The sequence below is a fragment of the Anabrus simplex genome, chromosome 1, assembly GCF_040414725.1.
Source record: "Anabrus simplex isolate iqAnaSimp1 chromosome 1, ASM4041472v1, whole genome shotgun sequence".
Classification (NCBI taxonomy): domain Eukaryota; kingdom Metazoa; phylum Arthropoda; class Insecta; order Orthoptera; family Tettigoniidae; genus Anabrus; species Anabrus simplex.
In genome coordinates, this window is record NC_090265.1 from 544,778,794 (window position 1) to 544,795,389 (window position 16,596).

A 16,596-nucleotide genomic window follows, 5' to 3' on the forward strand; every position below is an offset into this window, starting at 1 on the left:
AAGCAAACAGGAAGGAGGCTGGAATCGGATAACCTGTTATCAGGCTTTTGGAAAGATGCTGGATACAATGGTTTGAACAGGTAATGAGGATGAACAGGAGAACAGCAAGAAATTATTTTGACAGAAATGTGAGGAGGAAGAGACCAATAGGAAGGCCAAAGAATCAATGGGTAGGCACAGTGAAATCAGAGGTCAGCAAGAGGAATGTCAAGTGCTTGTACACACACCTGGAAAACTGGAAATAATGACGATTGCCAGATGCACTCATGGCTACCAAGCACTAGTGTACTGTAATGATATATAGGGAAATCTGTAACTACAAAATCCACTTTAGACAGCAACAGTACAAAGAGGAATACCGGTATGACTTAATTAAATTTAGAGTGTCAACACAAATGAAATTTTACACGTCATTCAATGTTTACTTACCTTGCTGTCAAATAGCTGACACAACCTTGCCTTCTCCGAAGTCAAGCTTTTTAGTTTACCCATCAAAAGTTCTTTCTCCTTTACAGACTCTTTTAACTTCTTGTCGAGCGTTTCTAATTCCTTCTTCTGGTTGATCACTTCTTTTTCACTGATAGCATATCGCATCACCATAGACTCTCTCTCCTTGTTTGCAGTCTCATACTGCTTTGTCAACTGTAAATAAAAAAATAAAAAAAGAACAAAAATATTATTATTCTATGATGACAGAAAGTCAAATTTTATTTTTAATAGCCTTCCAGGAGATTATTTTGTCATACTTCCCCTTAAAACAGTAATCACATTCATCACAACCAATGGCCTTCCAAGAAGTATATTCATACAGTTAAGGAGTGGTTAGTTACCAAGCCACTTGCTGTTTACTGAAAGAACTGGCTGTCCCTCCATCTTCTCCCCACGTGGGTGGGGGCAGTAGAATAATATCCACGGTATCCTCTGCCTATCCTAAGAGGCAACTAAAAGGGAGACCAGGTGCTCTCAGCCTGTGAGCATGGATTGGCGATCATGATTACCCTAGCTGAGTCTGGTATTTCTTCCACTTATTTGTGTCAGGCTCCTCATCTTCATCTTTCCTATCTGAACTACAATGGTTAACATCTGTTCTGTCCCGATGCTGCAGTATTAAGTTTACGAGGCCTAGGGAGTCTTTCACTTTTCATGCCCTTTGTGATCCTTCCCTTTCTTTTGCTGATTTTTAGAAGGATTAGATCTCTCTGATTAGTGTTAATAGAGAATGTTTGTCCAGTTGCATTTCCTCTTAAAACAATAATCACCACCTCCACCCTCAATCTTTCACTTCCTATAGTATTTTCAGATCCAAGCTATGTTCCAGGAATAAATTATTGGCAAAGAATCTCAAGTTTAAGTTTGAATCTCATCTCTCTATATTGATAGCAGATAAGAATTGATGAGGAGAGAGCCTGTCTCCTTGAAGATAGCAGTGTATGAAGATGTGGAAATTGTCATTATGCGTTTTCATGTTTGTCCTCGTCTCTTTTTTTCTATTGCTCCCTTTTCACACAATGACCTATCATTGTGTTTATCCCATCGTGTAGTCCTTTCCTAGTTCATATCTCCCTATACATGATTTCACTTGACACTTATTTGTTCCTTTCCATTACATATACTGACAAGCTATCTAAAAAATTTCTTACAGTAGGATGGTGTTTGTGTTTCTGGTGCTAAAGAGACATCAGTCCGATGTATATTCACTGTCCATGTGTATATACCGGTGGGCAAAATAAAAATGGCCTGAAAAATATTTACAGTATGACTGATGCAGGATTGACCTTATAAATGATCACAGAAGATGCTAGAAAAAACCTCATCTGAAGAAATGAAAAACTGAGGATCCAAAAGCCCTGACTCAACTTCACTCAGAAACCACCGGCAGATCTTAACATGCAAAGGTTCGTCTGGACGCTTTAACGCATGCACAACAGTAAATTTGTATGGATACAGATGCAGGTCCTTTTTGATAACGTTTCGACGCGATGCCGATGATGTCTTAATTCCAACTTGCACAGATAAAAGATGTTGAGATTTTGTCGGACTTTGTTCCAGGCTTTCCTTCATTCGAACAAGGTTTTCTGGTGTTCAAAGTCTTTTCGGATAGTTACTGTTTTTATCCGCTACAGAGCCTGTTTCTCACCATTTTGACATTAAGTTTTGTATTGCAGACTTTCCTACAGGTTTTGCCAAAACGCTTCCAGTCTTAAACTATTACAAAAACAGTTCCGCACAGGTTTTCTACAAATCACGCTTCACATAACACTCGACAATGAACATGCGCTGTTTTATTGTGAGCATCATTTTGTGTTGCATTCAAATGGTCACTAAACACATCTGCTTCTCTCACTGACTCACTCATACGTAATGACACAGCGATGTACTTGGGAGATGCGCACACACAGACATGTGACAGCAACTGACTGGTGCATCAAAATTACGATTTCCAGCATTTCCTGTGATGGGCAGTTCTCCTGTGCAATAACAAGGGTCAATTCTGCATCAGTCTTATAAATATCGTACGGGCCTTTTTTATTTTGCCCACATTGTACAGTACATACTTATAGTGTTTTAATCTGGCCTGTCATATATGTTTATCTTTCTTGTCTTGACTCATTTGTTAAGCGAGGGTTTATTGTTGTTGTTGCAGATTATGGTACGCTGTGGTAGCCTAGTCTTAATGAGATGTGTCTTGGCGACATATATTTATGTTGTTTCTTATGGGTATTATCTGTATGGTTATAGTTCATGTGCCCTAGTTCCTGGATAAGTAATTGTGGAACTGTTAACAGGGGTGAAGTGTCCTTCTGTATTTATACAAATATTTGCCTGAGGTGGTAGACCCTGGGCAAATTCATGAGATGTAGCAACGGGCCAAGAGAAACCTTAAGATATCACACGTTAGGGTACAACGCAGCAACCCCCAAAACTCTCTGTAGGTGATCAGGTTTTTGATAAGATTTTTCCGTCCAACAAGGGTGCAAATAAAGTTTTGGGCAAACTAGCACCTAGGATTAAGGTCCTTGTATCATTATACAGTTAACAACCCTAGTACACTATTAGTACCTAACTTGGAGAACAGGATCAGTTGTGTAGACCTTTCACAGCTGATGGTGACCTAGTATAGCATTTTTGGTCTGGTCATCTCCACTAAGACAACGTCATCTTTTGACTGTGGTACAGGACATATAAATGTATGTATGGGTGTGTGGAATAATTGTTATCGTTGAGGGATTTCCTCCCTATTTACATTTGGCCAGCCAAGCCTTGATGTCTCTTGTATTGGTATACACAAAGAATGACCATTTGGGTCAGGTGCCTGGTATCACTGTTATTTACAAGTTGCTTTACGTTGCACTGACACAGATAGGTCTTATGATGATGATGGAACAGGAAAGGGCTAGGAGTGGGAAGGAAGTCACCAAGGCTTAATTAAGGTACAGCTCCAGCGTTTGCCTGGTGTGAAAATGGGAAATCATGGAAAACCATATTCAGGGCTGCCGACAATGGGGTTCAAACCTACTGTCTCCCGAACGCAAGCTCACAACTGCATGCCTATCATCACACAGCCAACTTGTTTGGTGGTATCACTGTTATCTGTGTTAGAAGTGATGAACACATTACTTAGAGAAACTTTTTTTAATTTTAAATATAGCTATGTAATCAGATCAGAAGTAAGTTAGAACCAATGCAAATATTTTTGATGTTATTTTCCATGTTCATTTAATTGTCTCAGTAAAAGTATTTAAATTGTAATTGTTAACACTACTAAAAGTAACCCTGGGCCTTGGAAATATCATAAAAAAGATGGCCTTCCTTCCCTGGTTTTGTACTGGAATAGTAATAGATTTTTATTCACGAGTGGAAATGCACAGTGTTTGGCTCATGCAAGCAAAAAGCATGCCATTATCTGTTTGGTTTGTCTTCCTTTCAATTTCTGCAGCAGCATATTCTTGTTTCAGTCACTGGAGCTTCTGCCTGAAACATGGATGTGGCCACGTACCAAATCACTCTACTGTGAATGGACTGTTCAGTGGATTTCTTGCCGTCTCAGAGTGGATACGAGCAGGTGATTGTCTACTCGCCTCAGTTCGCTAGTAAGCTAACAAGCGAGGGGTTGTAGGTGTGGAGAGAAGGCTGAATAGGTAAGGCCAGGATAAGACTTATCTTCCGCGAGCGCGTGCACGTGTATATGCGCATACATGAACAGCTGTGCAGTCTGTTCTGGTGTTATTGTGCCAGGCATTTGCAGAGCTCATAGGAAACAATGTCCAGCGCAGTTTGACTTGTGTCTTATGAACCAGACTGTGTGTCATTGGACTCGATGGACAAGCTGGTGCTTGTTTGGAGGGCGGGAGTCTGTAACACTTATTTGGGCAGGACCACTGGTTGTGTGAGTGCAGCAAGTAAAGAAGGTCTGGAATATTCAGTATTTTCAATGCAAGTTGTGAGCTGGGTTCATCAGCAGCCAGCACATTTCTTCGTTATTCTCCCGAAAGCCTAAACACTACACTGTTCCCACATTTTATTTTGCTGCATTTTATTTCTTATTTGAATCCGTTAATCCTTTTACATAATCCCCTAAAGTCTGCAGTTAGGGAAATACAGGTTACAATTATAAAAACCAAAAAACATGAACAACTGCCTTGACGGGTCTTGGCCAACCAAGTGACTGCTGCTCGGCTCGAAGTCCTACAGATTACATGGTAATGCATCACAGCCTGAGTGGACCTCGAACCAGCTGTCAGATCCAGATAAAATCCCTGACCTCGCCAGAATAGAACCCAGGGTCTCTGGGTAAGAGTCAGGCTTGCTACCCAAGGTGCCATAGAGATGATGATGATGTTTGGGCTATCATGTTGCAGTGATTTTGTTTTGATGCCATTTAAGGTGTTTGAATATCAATTTTGACATTTTAGACAGCAGAGAAACAGGACCTCTCATGGGTTGTCTAATACCAAGTTTTAATTAACTTTTGTCGGGTAAAAATTGTATCACTGAAGATCTTTAACATGTTAATAATAATAATTTTGTGTGGCTATTTCTAGCCGAGTGCAGCCCTCGTAAGGCAGACCCTCCGATGAGGGTGGGTGGCATCTGCCATATGTAGGTAACTGCGTGTTATTGTGGTGGAGGATAGTGTTGTGTGCGGTGTGTGAGTTGCAGGGATGTTGGGGACAGCACAAACACCCAGCCCCTGAGCCACTGGAATTAACCAATGAAGGTTAAAATCCCCGATCCGGCCGGGAATCGAACCCAGGACCCTCTGAAAAGAAGGCCAGTACGCTGACCATTCAGCCAACAAGTTGGACTTTAACATGTTGACATCGTATGACATGGAGTGTCAAATGGACTTTTTCCCACCCTTCAACAATCCTTCTATCCCTGTTGTGTTTGAACTCACAATCTAGAGATCAACACTCTAACACTGATCCACAGAGGAATTTATTGTGAACACTATTTAGTAATTCAAGGTAGATGCTACGGATGATCCACAACTTTAACAATAACCCAGCAAGAAGATAATTTTTAGTCCATTAAAGACATAGCAGCAACTGACACTAAGAAACTTCAGTATTTGTAACATGCAGTAAAAAATGAGCATTTATAAGTCTAAAGACCTAAGATGATTGAATGATAGGTGGGAAATAAGACTAGCAACAAGGAGACTAGGTGGATCATGTCATATACTTAGATCGCATCTCTCCCACAACGGCAGTGAGAAAAACTGAGTCAAGAAAGCTAATGCAGAGTGTTTATGGTGTAACGTGCTCCCCTACGTCAAGATTTCTACTTTACCATCTGCTCAACTTCTCTGGCCTGCTCTCACTACAGCGTGTGCTTCGACCACTTACCCAGCCCGCTATGCACTCGACTACTGCTCACCCTCCGTCCCCTCCCCTCTGCCGCTGCTTGTGTATGTCACGTCTGGTTCTTGTACTTTCTGGACTCTGCTCTTATGCTATAAATGCTCGCCCTGGCCTCAAACTGGCAGTCAGACATTCAGTGACGAACTGTGTGGAGGGAGGCATTCATACTTGCATTACGGCTGGTCCGTATGCGATATCTTATCTTATGTACAACTTAACATCTGAACCTTCGACGGCTGGCTGGGTGAGCGAAAATTAATCTTATTGTGTTTTCAATTTCTAATTCAGGAAACTATTATTCTCTTCTAATATGCGCTTCTGGCTGAATATGCAGTATTGCATTTGTTGAGGCTACTAAAACTTTATCTACTAGTATATTCATTTTGAACTTTTCATGAATATTTCCAGAACATTATTTTCAAAAAAAAAACCTAACTTCGTGAACAGACGCTAGAAGTGACAATCATACCAGTGATTTTCTGTATTTTGGAACTGTGTTTACGCCTGGCTGTGTGCGTGACCCTACTACTTTCTCTAAACTTATTTGCAGGCTGAAAGTTTTCCTTTCCCTTCGCCAGCCCTTGGATTTCATTTTCTCCCTTATTGTTCCTTTATTCTCCCTTTTAGCTGACGCTGGTGGTTTTCACATTGTACACTGGCCTTCGTGATTTTAGAATTCTTTCTGGATATAGTTAATATATTTTTCTTCATTTCTTGTTTGAATTTATATTATTTACAAAATTGCCCCGTTTCATTGGTGTTACAAATTCTACTTCGTTTGGTTTCAATTGAATATCGTCCTCTGTCGTGTAATAATCAAAACATTGTCCATGTAATCACATTTTGTTGGTTTTATAATACATATGTATTGTGCAAATCTAACTGGTTGTACCTTCCTGACTGCTGTGTCACCTATCCTTAATTTCTTGTCAACCTGTACCTACCACATATGACTTCTGGAAAGGTGTCAGCATAACGCTTCGCGCCAGACTCTGCTCCTTCGCTGCGATTGGATTCTGAATACTATTTGATGAAGAATTTTGTTAAATGCTGGGCACGCATTATGTGAAAGTGTGCATCGGTTTCACTGTTTACATTACCTTGCCGCTGTACTTCGCCCATGTTTGCTTGTGCCAACCACACTGGTCAGACTGGTGTCTTAATTTTTGATGCATATTTCTATCCTATGCGTTATTTCGATTTTTGCTTACTTTGAGTACTCTATTCTTCTATGATAACTAAACACTTCCTTATTTTTAACAATCATTTACGTGACAATGGTAGAAATTCACTGATGTGGCTTTGCTGAAAAAATCAGCTTTACACTGTTCTGTTTTCAGGACAACTTTGCTCATTGGGATGAAAGTTGGTTATATTTGGAATATACATATCAGATGCAGTTATGCACATAAGTTATATGCTGAGGAGCCGGCCCCGTGGTGTAGGGGTAGGGTGCGTGCCTCTTACCCGGACGCCCCGGGTTCGATTCCCGGTCAGGTCAAGGATTTTTACCTGGACCCGAGGGCTCGTTCGAGGTCCACTCAGCCTACATGATTAGAATTGAGAAGCTACCTGACGGTCAGATAGCGGCCCCAGTCTAGAAACCCAAGAGTAATGGCCGAGAGGATTTGTCGTGCTGGCCACACGACACCTCGTAATCTGCAGGCCTTCGGGCTGAGCAGCGGTCGCTTGGTAGAACAAGGCCCTTCAAGGGTTGTAGTGCCATGGTTTTTTAAAAAAAATTTTTATATGCTGAGGACAAGATAATTTTGTTTTTGTTAAATTATGTGTGGCTAACTGTTAGCCTAGTACAGTCATTGTAAGGCAGACCCTCTTAGTAGTGTGATCAGCATCTGCTGTGTGTGAGAAACTGTCTATTGATGTGGTGGAGGATAGTGCTGTTTGTATGATATGTAAGTTGGAAGAACGTAGGACAACTCAAACACCCAGTCCCCGACCCCAGTGAATTAACCATAAAAGATTCAAATCTCTTGAGCTGGGAATCAAACCCAGGGCCCTATGGACTGAAGGCCAAGACGCTGATCATTAAGCTGGTCAAGAGATGCAAATGGAGAATAACAGATGACCAAGGAAGCCAACTTGGTTGTGAAGGAAAAGAGAAGGGGGATGGAAAGCTACTAGATTTCATCTAGACTGTATTTAGGTAGGAAACTTGGAAGTAGACAGGGCACTGTGGTACCTACAAGCAGAAGATAATGGTAGCCCTTAGTATGTTAACAGAGGCTTGTAGACAGAAAATTTAATTTCATATTTATGTAACTGATAACGTAACTATACTGTCAAGAATGATATTGCCATTGGTAATATTATTATGCAACTTCTCAGAGTTGGCAGGATTCACAGAGTGGAAGCAAAAGCAAGCTTGTAGTTTTAGGTGATTGTCAATATTGTGATCATAGCCAAAAAGTGTGTCACATTTCCTACCCTTTCAAGCTTCCCCTCCAGGTCATGCTTCATTTGAGAATAGTTTTTGGCAGCCACTTCAGCTTGCTGACGACTAAGTTCATTGATTCTTTTCAGCTCTCTCTGTTGGTTTCCAATTGTTTTCTCCAAGGTCTCCAACTGCACCAAGTAGATCTCATGGGAACGATCAGCCTCCAAACGCTGGTTCTCACCTTCTAACCTACAAATCAGAAAGAGTTTACATGGATATTCCATTATAAACTAAGAAGGGCATTTAATGGGATAGCATTGAAACAATCTGCTTGAAGTGAACATCGGTCAAGAATAATAGATAGAATGCAAGAAAGGAATAATTAAATCAAAAGCAGTGATTTTTAATTTACATCAGATTTATAAATTTTAAATATTTTTATTTCAATAAAAAATACTTAAATACTTCTTAATTTATTTAAATTGGATTTATTGAAGTAAACAACGTACTGTTGATAACAAATCACACCAATGACAAAACACGAGTTAGACTTTATCCAGTTTTAAGTGTTAAAAAAAATTAAAAAATGAAACAAACAAAACCAGGAGCTCCACAACTGAATGCCCAACCTAAAATGCAGAAGCCTAATATTACTACAATCAGACCCCCTAGTTAATTCCATGTTTAATATTCAGCAAAGACGTTGGACGTGGCATGAAAGGGCCGAGGATGACTACCGTGGTGGCCCTCACTTTGGGGGTTACGTTTCCGGAGTATCTGAGGAATTTCATGGCATGTCCATGGAGTACGTTTGATTTTTTTTTCTTTTCTTCTTTCTTATTAATATTGTTTTGTTTGCTCATTTTTGTTCTCTGCGTGTTTTCTTTTTCTTTTCTTTTTTCTGTACAGTATGTAGAGTTTGAAAGAGTGAATTTTGGCATGGGCTGAACATGTTATTTTTCTCATTTAAAGGATCAAATGGGTATTATTACTGTAGATCTAGAGAAAAATAATAATAAAGTATCACTTAGATGCCTAATTCCATGTTTGCATCAGCATATTAAGCTAGCTAAATACATTGAAAACATCATCAGAAACAACATACAATACATCAATCACACTGCAATCAACAACACAGAACTAGCCAAATACATACCATACAATTCAACACTAGCATCATTTGACTTCAACAGTCTATACACTCTGACTCACTAACATACCCATACATGAATCAATAAAAATAATAGACATATTATGTTAAAAGCCAACAACATACCGGTACTACAGCCACAAATAGAAAAAAATTCAGCAAATTATTTTCAAATATTTCTTTCATCTGGACTTGTGCTCATTTCAAATGTCTGTGTAGGAACACAAGTTTCGATGCTTTGTCTGTAGGTCTACAAAGCCTGCTGCGTAACTTTGAATTCACTACATCAAATGTACAGAAAATATGTTCTACACCAGAAAAAATGCTCTTGTAGTTAGCAGCTGACTAATTGTGTTCATGATGTCTTTGCCATTATTACTAATGATAGATTCTCATGGCTTCCACCTTGCAGTGCAGACACACCTCAAAAAATCTCATCAGTGTACGTCATTTTGAAAATTGGCAAGATTTTGCTTCATATTTCACTATTGTGGGTAAGAATAAGGATACATTATAGTCTGAGCAAACTGAAATGCAGATTATTATTTTTTTTTTATTTTTTTTTACAGTTAGTTTATATTGGGAAAAATGCTGAAGCTTAGATCAACCAAATGAAAATCCACAGCCTGTTTTCAATCATACAACCCGGTCAGGAAATGATATGATTGAAGCCTCCATCTAGCGACGAGGATAGGAATTGTGTCGGCTGCTGAAGCCTGTTGCATTCCTCTGGGACAATGATTAATGACTGACGGATGAAATGATATTGGAGAGTGTTGCTGGAATGAAAGATGAAGGGAAAACTGGAGTACCCGGAGAAAAACCTGTCCCGCCTCTGCTTTGTCCAGCACAAATCTCACATGGAGTGACCGGGATTTGAACCACGGAACTCAGCGGTGAGAGGCCGGCGCATTGCTGCTTAAGCCACGGAGGCTATAGATCAATAAAACTTTTGTATCCACCTGTTCAATACATTAAAAGAAACTTTTGTTGTTTCTCCTTTAAATAGACTTTCAAGACGGAAAAATGAGGATAGTCTCTTGCAAGGCTATACATCAACCAAAAAAAAAAAAGCCAAAAAATGCAATCATGTAAGTGCTTGGTTGTTGCACTTTCGAAATATCGTTGTTGTGCGAAGATTCTGGTCTTCATGTATTATATTTAGTCTTTCCAAGTTTTCTTTTGCAGCTTTACATTGTTCATCAGCTTGGCCAATTCTGCAATTATTTTTCTGACAAACTTTAAGTGCTACTGATAACGGCAGAACCACCATAAGTAATTACATAATGTCTTCACAATTCTTCAGAGCATCTCTCATTTTTAACATAATACTTGCATTATCAGTAACAAACCTTCTCTAACACTACATCTAAATTCCCTCTTGCAACATTTCACATAATCAAAAGCAATTACAGTCATATATAACCTTAAGTATGTGGGTGACATGATATATCAATTGTGGTTGTAAGTTCACCTCACCAGCTCTGTAGCCACTGTCACAAAAACTAGTCGTTCATAATGAATATTTGACCAGCCATCTAAACTCATACAAACAGTTTGTTCACTCATATTTCAGAAATATTAATCTCGTTCACTCTTATACATATCTTGAAGAAAGGGTCCAGCAACACCACTGAGTGCAGGAGGACAGTAATCAGGCCATAACATTTGTGTTAACTTAATAAATTCTGGATGCTGTATGCATTGCATTGATATGAAGTGTTAGTTGCATTACAAAATTTATCTACTTGCTTGTCCAGTGCATCTTTCTGTTGAGCAGCTGCTCTGATTAAAAAGGGGCCAAGTTGACTTTGAGTACGTAATGTTTTTGTGTTGAATTACATTACTTGACTCCATTTCTTCTGCAGCTAAAAATCTCTTCAGCTTCGTTGTTGAAGGTGTTTTATACATATCATTACTGGTACTAGCAGACGAACTTGGCCTAGATGGATTACCTATAAGAAAATTACTACTTTGTAAATAGGCTATGCACTATATACATACCTACTTTTACTTTAACACTTGTAAATTGTAACAGAAGCGACAAGAACACACTACAGGAAAAAAAAAATCCTGTACTATAATCTAATATTAAATATTTCAATATCCTACTTAATACTGGAGAAGAGAGCAACAATCAATCAATCAATCAATCAATCAATCAATCAATCAATCAATCAATCAATCAATCAATCAATCAACCAATTTTTAATTATGTTATTCAAGCCTACTTTCATTTTTATTCCTTTTTTTTTGTTAGGTGTTTAACATCGCATTAACACATCAAAGATGTTCGGTTAAAGATTGGATAGGGCTCGGATTGGGAAAATACCAGCCACAGCCTTAATTATATATATTTACTAGCTGATGTACCCGTGCTTCGCTACGGAATTCTACATTGTATACAGAATTCTAGGTTAGGTAGTGTACACCTTGTGAGCAAGATTGTATTATATTGTATAGCTCTTAACGTTACCCTAGAAACACGACAGGCAAGTCACCAAACGTCTTTTCTCATATGAAGACTGCGTTCGAGAATTATCATTATAATGATAGGCCTGCTTGCCTACCATCAGTCACAATTAGGTTGGGAAGTTTTCATTATAATGGCAGACACTCACTCTCCACCTGCTTTTTTACATCCTCAGAAAGACTGTCTTTGGTTTTCCCAAGTGAAACGAACATAGGTCATTACAATGACGTCAGTAGGAATGGCGCGATTAAAAGCAATATGAAGTACTTGATCAAATGAATAATGAAGCATTTTTTCACTTTTAACAAACAGTACTACGCTGCCGATCTAACAGTCCAAAGTTCCAGAGCTGGAATGACCAAGCCGCAGACAGCCGTGATCCGTGAACCCTCTTCGTCTTTTTTCGGCGGAGGAGGGGGGGTCGAATAGTGGAGAGTACCAGGGCAAAAAACTATGCCCTTTCACTAATCTGTTTCCTAGGAGTACCCGATAAGTCGGAAAATCTCATTTCACTACACTGGCGGTGGAAAAATCTGACTTGGAGGCAAATTTTTCCTCCAAGCCAGAGGAGAAAGCCACTCTTCACTGCTAATTTGCAACAAAATGAATGTAGAATTTAATAAAAGTGAAGAGGAAGATGTTTTTCTTAAGAAACAGCTCTTTTCAGGGTTGAATTTTGAGTTATTTAGTGAATTGTGGTGCTAAAATTTGGAATAGGCCTAAATTGTAATTCTAGACCAGGTCATACTACTCCTACTACTACTACTACTACTACTACTACTACTACTACTACTACTACTACTACTACTACTACTAGTGAGCCTCTGCCTTAAGTGTGTACACTGCTCATTCAAAGAGCGTCAGAGTAGGGATCGAATAGCTGGAATACTATGATGAACCAGTGTGTTACGTACCAGCAGTATCAGACAATGTATGAACCAGAGGAATGGCATGCTAAAGAAAAAAGTTTTCTAACTCCCCAGCTATTTCCCGCCAATATTCAGTCCGGCTGTTAAACTCGGTACGCAACAGTAATCCCATGTATTGGAGTTGAGGGCACCATAAGAGGCAAAGAACATCACAACAAACAATGGTCAATGTAATGTTATTTTTGATCAATGTCATGCACTTTCGATATTGTAAGCCTTCACATTTAGTTTTCTTCCGATTCTGGAATACTACTCTTATCATAGTTGGTACGGTAAAACTGAATAAAACATAAATGATCAGAAATTGTATTCTGTATAACTTCTGTTATGTAGTACTTTTCTATAGGACCAATAACATAGGTATTTCAAATTAAGTTTCAGATGCCTACCCCCAAAATTACCATTTCATCTAGGGTCAGTAAAATTGTTTATAGTTTAGACTATAGTTTCTTCTTCCCCGACTCTATATACCGATTTTCATTAAATTCTTTTCTCCCATTTTCTCGTGGCTCGGCGTTGATATGGACTTAGCAACAAAAATCAAAATTCATGAATATCTGTATCATAACCGGTATGGTAAAAATGTATGACATAAATGATCGGAAATTTAATTCTATGTAACTTTAGTCATGTAGTATTTATTGATAGGACCACTAATAATATAAATATTTGAGAATTGAATTTTAGGCCTTCCCCTAAACTACCATTTCATTCGGCGTGAATAAAATGATTTATAGCCTAGATTATAGTGGCTCATCCCCCGACTTTACATACCGATTTTCTTTAAATTCTCTTCAGCCGTTTTCTCGTGATGTGTGTACATACATACATACAGACAGACAGACAGACAGACAGACAGACAGACAGACAGACAGACAGACAGACAGACAGACAGACAGACAGAAAGTACGGAAAAATAAAAAGTACATTTCCTTGTTACTGTGGACATGAACGATACAGAAATACATTTTTTTTTTAAATTCTGAGCAATGTACAGACAAAACTCTTATTTTATTTATACAGATATCTCTGAAAAAAAAAAAATGTAAATTTGTATCCTTATCCCGAGATCGTACAGCTCTTTTCAGGCACACCACCAATGGAGGTAAGCAGCACATACCTATTTAAGCACATAACAGCCCTCCTGCCAATATTAATTTTTTAGCAGTACTGGGAATCCAACCCAGACACCCCGGCATGACAGGTAATAATACTAACCATTACATTATAGAGGTGGACACAGACAGAGCATGGTACAGGAACTTGTTAGCTGGCATGGCCATTCATACAAGTTGGAGGCAAAATGAATGGTTATGTAAACTGGAATGAAACTGACAGGCAAAACCAGAGACCTCCTTTCTATTTTCTTTTCACTGGCTGTAGGGCCCATATGTGACTGCAAGGTGAACGCTCTCAAGTATCACTCACAGTCAGCTCCAATGATCCGTAGAGTACTCCCTCTGCTGCTTAATTTGGGGAACAGGGGCATCCTTCCTTCTAAAGGTGGTTTCAGCTGTTCGCCACCATGTTGCTCTTGGGCATCCTTAGCCTCTTCTTCGTTCTGTATGGCAAGAAATTTTTGTACAGGATGAGTTTCATCATGCCGCTTGACATGCCTGTTCCAGCGAAGCTGTCTCTCATCCAGTTTCTCATCAATAGGCCTAATGATTATTCCGAACGATACTCGCACATAATCATTATGCACTCGATTAGTTTCAGTAACACCCACAGACCACCACAGCTTTCATATTTCTGTAGGGTGCATTTGCTGAATATGCTTCTTCTGCCTTTCTCAGCATTTGGAGCCATACAAGATGACAGATCTGAGAACTAGCCTATCTTATAAACTTTCCCTGTAAGCTTTAGAGGCATCTGCCAGTCCCATAAGACACCTGTCAGCAATTGCCATTTCATCCAGTCAACATTGATGTGATGTTTTACAGTGTCATCAATTCAATCTATAATTCAAAGGAGGGGATGTTCCACCCGATCAATACAAGATTTAAAGTTCAATTATATTTATAATCCTACTAGTTTTGAACTTTTAACTGGGTCATCCTCAGGTAGATACATAGATTCTTAAATTCTCAAAAATGTAAAAATTATTAACGAATTATTCAAAAATATCACAGCTGTTGTCCAAAAATGTTCACTATGGTTGTTAAAAGTATCTTGTATGCACCAGCTGTTGTGAACTGCTCTTCGCAAAGAGTATGAAAATTCGTGCTTAAACTGTGTGAAAATACAGTATATACAGTGCTGTGGAACTTTGCTTAAACCAGGTATAGTTTGTTACATTACAATATGAAGTTAACCTGAGTGAACATCCTAGGTTGCTATGATGATAATGATAAAATTGAGAATTGTTGCTGGTTAAGGAATCGTCAATATGTGTATCTATTGCCAGTCTGGATTGGAGAGAATGAATGTCTGAAAAGAAAGAAAACTACAGTTAAAGAATACTGTGTCAAATATAAACCAATGTAAAAGATCAATGTTAAACTTACTCCCTCGGTTCCGTGCGGGCCTGTTCCCAGCAGTTGCATTTGTGTTGCACTGAGTGCTATCCACTGCTTGGGGAAAGCTATTACTTGGACTGCAAGAGAAAAAGAAGGGGAGGGAAAGAGGATGGGAAGAGGAAGGGAAGCAGGTGGGAGGTGGCAGGTTTCTCTAGGTCAATGAACACCACGTGGAGCTCCTTATGGTGAATATAGTATTTCATCATGATCTGTATATTCTGAATTACATCACTTGCTGACATACCAGATGTGAAACTTCACTGGTTCTTATATAAGCTGAAGATATTATAGACGCTATTTACAATGACATGCTCCCAAATTTTGGGTTTGTATGAAGTGAGTTTGACACCCCTTTATTGTCATTGATATGGTGACTATGTCCCTGGAGTGCTTCTCACACAGATTGGCAATTTGTAGATTTGTTTCACACCATCTCCTTAGTCTTCACAGAAGCCTTGTACTGCTTCTCCCGTAGCTTCTGAAACTATGGCATCTGCAAGTTTCTTAGCGGCTTTGTACTTCATCCTCATGTGGTTCATTCTGGCTGTTCCTAGATTTCCACCATATCTAGAAACCAATTTTCTTCTCCCTGAGTGTCAACCAGAGATCATCTTGAAAAAATCTATGGTGCCTTTGCTTTGTGCAACACATATTCCAAAATGAGTCGCAAAGATTTGAAGCCAAGAATGCAGCAGTAAAAACTTGACATCTAAACATCTTGACCTATAAGCATTTTTCAGCATCACTTACTCCATCTCCTTAGTGTAACGGTTAGTGCTATTAGCTGCTGTCCTCAAAGGACTGGGTTTGATTCCTGGTGCTGTCAGAGAAGATTGGCAGAGGAACTGATTAAAAAGGTACACACAGCTCACCACCTCTGAAGGGGTTGGTGAGTTGTACCTCCTTTTTAAAACAATAATCACCATCACCACCACCACCTTGAAGGTGTGCCAGAAAAGAGCTGCACTGCCTTGAGGAATATGATGACACAAATTTAACCACCTTCAGGGCTGCCGACAGTAGGGTTCGAACCCACTATCTCCTGGATGCAAGCTCACAGCTGCGCGACCCTAACTGCACGGCCAACTCACCCGGTAGCCCAAAATTTAAAGAACTATTGTATCATAATTCACCATATCAATTAATAAACATAAGTTAGTGGTGTATTAAGAAAATATTATTACATAAAATTTTTAATATTTAGATAATGTTGAATGAGAATCACTTCCTAAATAAATTTAAGAACTTCAAGCTTCCTTAAATGAT

The 16,596-nt window shown here is 39.1% G+C and overlaps 1 protein-coding gene across 1 annotated transcript in view; it reads right to left on the reverse strand.

Moving 5' to 3' along the window:
- LOC136869236 (coiled-coil domain-containing protein 186) overlaps window positions 1-16,596 on the reverse strand; it is a 184,679-nt gene that overhangs the window by 145,847 nt on the left and 22,236 nt on the right. The window contains exons 2-3 of the mRNA XM_068227117.1: window positions 8,310-8,508; window positions 430-642 (exon numbers count right to left, since the gene is read on the reverse strand). Of these exons, the coding sequence (XP_068083218.1) occupies window positions 430-642; window positions 8,310-8,508 (412 nt within the window). The remainder of the gene's footprint in view (window positions 1-429; window positions 643-8,309; window positions 8,509-16,596) is intronic.